The sequence below is a fragment of the Nicotiana sylvestris genome, chromosome 8 (genome assembly GCF_000393655.2).
Source record: "Nicotiana sylvestris chromosome 8, ASM39365v2, whole genome shotgun sequence".
Lineage (NCBI taxonomy): Eukaryota > Viridiplantae > Streptophyta > Magnoliopsida > Solanales > Solanaceae > Nicotiana > Nicotiana sylvestris.
This window is the reverse complement of record NC_091064.1, coordinates 3,745,637-3,752,093: the sequence shown is the minus strand read 5'-3', so window position 1 is coordinate 3,752,093 and position 6,457 is coordinate 3,745,637. Positions and strand designations below refer to the sequence as shown.

General features: G+C 31.6%; 1 protein-coding gene across 1 annotated transcript; it reads right to left on the bottom strand.

Moving 5' to 3' along the window:
• Window positions 1–1,071: 1,071 nt before the first annotated feature.
• On the bottom strand, window positions 1,072–1,779 carry LOC104228184 (homeobox-leucine zipper protein ATHB-52-like). The gene is made up of 2 exons (XM_009780597.2): window positions 1,589–1,779; window positions 1,072–1,492 (listed from the first exon to the last, which is right to left on the bottom strand). Exons 1-2 carry the CDS (start codon window positions 1,777–1,779, stop codon window positions 1,072–1,074), a joined length of 612 nt encoding a protein of 203 aa, XP_009778899.1.
• Window positions 1,780–6,457: the final 4,678 nt, after the last annotated feature.

Sequence of the window (6,457 nt, the reverse complement as noted above, 5' to 3'; positions counted from 1 at the left end):
TATGGTTTCTGAATTTGTCAATATAAAATAAATTTTCTAATACTAATATATATAGGGTCTAAGCAACAACTAATGATACCTTAATATTAGAATTGGCCGCAACGAGTTCTTAATTCTTCTCTACTCTAATATTTTCTTTGTCCCAATTTATGTGATGGGTGTTCAGATTTCAATAGTCAAATGAATTATACTTTGATCGTAGTTTTTTCATATGCCTTTTAAATATTTGGATTATTAATTACTGTGACTAGTCTTCTTGAGACGAGGGTCTTACGGAAACAGCCTCTCTACCCCTTCGGGTAAGGGTAAGGTCTGCGTATATACTACCCTCCCCAGACCCCACTAGTGAGATTTCACTGGGTTATTGTTGTTGTTGTTGTTGTTGTTGTGACTTATAGTACTTTTTACGTAATTTTTAAATATATAAATTTTATTTTCAAAAATTTAAATATTTTATATCCAGATGCACGATTAAATTAAGAAATTTGAATCTCAAAAACTAAAGGTATCACATAGATTGGCAAAGGAAGAGTATTGTTTTATTATGGTCAACAAGATGGAGATATGATTGATATATAAGTTTCTTGGTCACCTTAGCAGAACGATATAATTAGGAAAAATGATATTGTATAGTAGCTGTAAAATAATAAACGAAAAAGGTATAAAATTTATATATATGTTATATACAAAAATTTATATAACTTTTATACACTTTTTCGACTATCAGATATTAATAGTTTCTTGTGCAGGCTAAAAGTAATAATACCATGTATAATTAAGGGAGGTATTTGTGGCCTAGTAGTGAAGGAATGTAGCAATTAACGCAAGATCATTGTAACTATAAATAGTGTAACACAAGGAAAATATTACGCGTATTATATGTTTACATCAAACCAAATAATTCAACCTTATCAATTACTAATTAGAAGTGTGAAAACACGTCACTTAATTATGATCAATAGATCAATAAATGTGTCTGAAAAACACATATCTTGTATTCATTAGTTTGATGTAAGTAACATGATACAGTACATGATACAGTACGTAAATTGTTTCAATAATACATGTCTTTCAATTTTTCCACACCCAAAGATCTTTTCCATTTTGCCAACTTAAACGACAATTTGATCCTTCTTCTACACCCATCAAACAAGCATAAAGCTCATCAAATTGCAAATTAGACTCACTATTATTTTTTACCAATGAACAACTCACATCTTCTTGGTAGTTAGAACTCACTATTCCTTCCTCACAACCACTAGAAATGGAATTAGCTGCATTTAAAGGAATTAATCCTTGTATTTCCTCATATCCTTGTGCTTTTTTACAAGCAACTAACATCTCATTTACCTTCTTCAACTCGCCTCGAAGACGTTCGTTTTCTTTCTCAATCTTCCTCTTCTCAGCTAATGTAGTGTCAAGCTTATGTTGGAGTGCATTGTAGTCGAGCTCGAGGCTCTGGTTCTTCCATCTAGCTCGTCTGTTCTGGTACCTGTCGAACACATAATTAAGTAAATAAACGTTTTCTCTTTCAGACAGTTTAAGTTTTTAGATGAAGTGATCATATAATTTAACAGAACGTACGTACCATATAGCAATTTGTCGTGGAGGAACACCTAACTCTTTAGCAAGTTGGATTTTTTGCTCTGGCTCAAGCTTCTTTGTTGAATCAAAACTCTCCTCTAACCTCTTGACTTGTTCTTGATTTAGCCTCTTTTTGTTGTGGTTCAATATAGATTGGTGTTTATGTAGGTATTGAGAATTCAAGAAATTATTCATGTTGTTAATTAGAAATGAGATAAAGTTTGGAATTTGTAATGAAATGATGTATTATGCTTTTATGTTGTTGCATTTATACAAAAAAATTCAAGTCTTGAAAATATTTTTAAATTATTCTTTTGAATTGTTTAATATACATAGGGAAGGTTCAAAATATTTGTGTAGGGATAGGGCTGACTTCTCATGCAGTGAGTTTGATGTTCACGTGAAGTTGGTCCTACTATGTTATTAAAAAACAATATTTTTTAGTAAATTAACATTTAGATTATTTAACTTTATTATCCGATACAGATTAAGGAGTTGATAATCAAATAAAGTAACAATATCTTTTTATTTTTTAAGAAAAAAAATAATACCAAACTAGTTTTAATGTCCGTATCATGTACTTGGTCATCTTTTTGTTGCTCCACTACAACAATATTTCATTTAAAAAGACAAAAAAATATTAAAGGAAGAGAATAGAAAGAAAACATATCCAAATTAATGCCACCCATTTTTTTTTTGGTGATCAAAGCTAAATTTAAAGAGAGCATAGCTGTATGCAATAATATATATTCCTTATGGTCCTTTTGAAAAGAATATTCACTTCCATGATAAATGTTTAACTATTTGGTAGTTTTAGGTGAATCGGTTACTGATCTACTACTTCTTTTTATCTTCTTAAGCCGAGGGTCTATCGGATACAGTCTCTCTACTCTTTCAAAGTAGAGATAAAGTCTGCATACTTACTACCCTTCCCAGACCTTACTCGTAAAATTTTAACTGTTTGTTGTTGTAGTAGTTTTTAGGCCGATCAAGTTTATGTTGTAGCAAGCCATTTGTTAAAAGGAAATTTTTTTCAATGCAAGAAAGATATTTGAAGTCGTACACCAATAATTTCTTAATTAACTTTATTTAATCAACTAATTTACAATCATTTAAAAAAATTATTTTGACCATTTCTAACTGTATCTATATCATCTAATCTTTTCGTATTATGCCTATCACCAATAGGAAATCAACAATCTTGAAGTGACATTTCTTCTTTTGGTACCTAATCAAAATGGTAGCAAAAAATTATTGGGTCGGGTTCATCCATAAGGCGTGCTAATTGGCACATTAGCTCAGCTGGCCATCCTCCTAAATCCTATTTATAACTTATAATACAATATAATGGATATAGAGAAATAAGGTTTTGTTAGGTTTAAGCTTGGTTTAGCTTAAAATAAAGAGTGAATGGGAAATGGAAGGGAAAATGAAATATTTGAATTTTTCTGTTTGACAAAGGTACATTGCCCCGTATTGGAGGAGGAAAAGAATTTTGATGGATATATATACAATTGCTCTTCTTCTAGCTCTTAAAGTGTTAAGAAGAAGGCAAGTCTCGCACTGTTGTCGTCATTCGCTCGATTTCGGATTTGAATTTGGTCAAATAATTTGATTGATCATATTTTGGACCAAATTTATTTGTTAATATTAAGATTAACGTAATATTGTTTCATCCAAATTAGCCCTTTTATACTCCGCGTTCATAACAATCATTCTAAAGAGTTGCACCTCTTCGTTTAAACTCAATCTGTTGGCTATAAGTAGCAGGTCATTCCCTCAGATTTTCCTTACAAAAATTTTGAATTCTCCTTCTTTCTTCTGCATTATTTCAACTGAAAGAAAGCAACAATAAGTGTGATTTGCTACCGATCATTGTATTCGCTGAAACACTTGGGTATGAAGTGTCGCTACACCACTGTGTAATCCGTTCTATCCTGTGAGGAAATAATACACAACCTCGGGTACTAGGAGGGGATTAAGTTCCTTAAGCAAACACTAAATTCAGTGGGCTCGGATTAAAATTATGTTTCTTCTACATTTCTATTTTATATTATTTTATTTCCAAAATTACTTTACAAATACAAATTAATAACAGGTTTTTCCAACATTTTTTTATGGAAAACAAAAGACGTTTAAGAATTAGCTACACAAAAATATTCTTGCATCACTAGAGTATATTTATGCTGTGAACATAAGGGAGTTCATCCCTCTTGTGAGGAATCCCAACGACCAGTAACTCGAGTCATAGTTGCGGCAGATCCACTTCCATAAGTCTTCTAAACTAGTATTTATATCAAAATACTACACACACAAAAAAAAAAAAAAAAAACATTTCTTCTTTTGGTAGAGTTGAACTAATGTTTGTCAAAAAATGTAGGCTATTGGAAGGGCATAACATTCCCCACAAATTAAATAATGGTAGTTGGAATCTTTGTTCATGCACCTGAGGGTTTATGTAATATTGACATGACTACTGATTTCTATTTGATTTAAATTTGGGATCTTAATCAAGATTTTGGACCTAGCCCCCTTTACTTAACTAGCCCCACCCACCCAACAGCACCATCCTACCCCACCCCCAACACCCCCTTGTCCTTCTTTCTCATTGCCTCCAAAATTGTTTTTGGGCCGAGGGTCTTCTGAAAACAGCCTCTCTACCCTTCGGGGTAGGAAGGTCTGCGTACATATTATCTTCCTCAGACCCCACTTGTGAAATTATACTGGGTCGTTGTTGTGTTATATATATATATATATATATATATATATAAAATAGGTGATTTTTTCTTACACTAAATGTTTTTTCGTGTATGATAGCATACATATTAGTTACTATTTTTATCAGGCAAATGGAGTAGAGAGCTTATTATTTCTTTCTACTAGAGTCACAAGCTTATTGTAGTCGATCTCGAGGGAAGAACTTTACTATTTTCCCTCGCTTCAATCTGCCCCAACTCCCTATATTTTTATCAATATAAAAAAGCAAACTATAAGAAATGCAATATTTCAACCTATAGTGAGAGACATCTTTCACCTTGTAATTCAGGAGCTCCAATTATCATAAAAATTTACTTAAAATTAATTTATAAGTGATTAATTGTGCAAATATTTTTTTCTATGCAATCATTACATAAAATTTAAACTCAATTATTTTTATGCTATTAATTGGTTTAAAATGGTCCAAAGAACTAACGTTGGATTTATGTTTGTCTGTGGAATCAATCATCTATGAGAAACATTAAACAAACTTATCTGTCACATGACTTGCTAGCATGACTACTAATTTAAGTATTAACTTGATAAGCTCCTTCATATTGTTTGACCATGCCATTTTTGGAAACTTTATATTCAAAAGTAAACACTCGATTTTCATCTAGATTATTAGGATTCTAATTAAATCCTAACCTCCTATATTTATCTTCTCACCTATCTATGGTATCGTAATAGATGCAGTACTCTTTTTGTCCCAATTTATGTGACACTCATGTTAATCATTATTTTAAAATGTATTTAATCATCATATTGACAGGAGAAAAAAAAAACATATTATTGTACTTTTCTTATAGTTTTTGAATATTTAAATTGTAACTTTAAAATATTGAGTTAATCAAATCTAATTTAACTTAAAAATTAATTAAATTGACTTTCAATAAGCTAAAAGTACTACATAAATTGGAGAATACTTAACAACAACACAAACTTTTAAGCAGAGAGAGCCGATGAAAAAGGGCAGTCTGGAGCATAAAGCATTCCACGTTTACACAGGGTCCAAAGAAGGGCCGCATGTGTGATATAGATACTCTACCTTAATGCAAGCATTAGTGGCTGCTTCCACGGCTCGAACCCGTAACTTATAAATCACACGGAGACATATGAATGAATCAGGAAATAAAAAGCTAGCACACTTTGAAATTAGATTTATATATGAAGTTAAAATATCCATACGCTTCAGAAAAGATTTGTTTTTTTTACACCTTTGCACCCTGCGAGTTCCTGAGCTTCCCCCTACCAAAATAATGAGCCATCCAACTACTAAACAGTCTAATTTATCAACTTCATAATTAGTCTAATAGAGAATTGCTGGATTCCTTGGCAGTTTAAAGTAAATGATATGCAAATAAGCCACGAGAGAATTGCTTCAGTGATTAAAAGGAATTAAAAAGCCAACTATTTGTACAAAGAAAGACACCATGATCACAAATATATACTCAAAATGGATCAGAGGCTAAGTAAACAGGAAAAGAGACAATAAAGGCACAGAACATAGAAAATACTGTAGAAACTAAAATTAGAAAGAAGACTACATAGCAGTGCCAAATATAGAAATTTGTATTGCGAGGATGTTACAGGCTCTCTGAAAGGAGAAGGAAGTGAATTTTAACATCAACTGAAGAAATTAAGTTTAATTTAACAACAACTGAAGAAATTAAGTTTTCCTCGGATAACACAGAAGAGTATTGACAATAGAAGGATTCATATTTCTTGATCCACTTGCCTGTTTAAAGTAATAAAAAGAATATCTGTTGAGATATGAGCATTCACATATAAAGGGAAAGCTCAAATGCTTTCAACTAATATTTTCAAGTTATTAACACACGAGGATAACAAAGAAAACACATAGTTTTCAGCAAAATTGTCCAACTTCACATAAAAATGCAGTGCGAGTCTGGTAAAGAGCAATGATCCACCGCAAATTTCATAACACCAAAGAAGTTGCAGAGCTGTCTTTGTACTGTCTCAAACAACTTTCTTTTACACCTAGAAAATAAAAGCATGTGATCCTAGAAGTTATTTCATGCAAATATATAAGTTTCCAACCTTTTTAAGAAACAATTACTATTGAGCGAAGAACTTTTCCTCTTTCCAAACATTT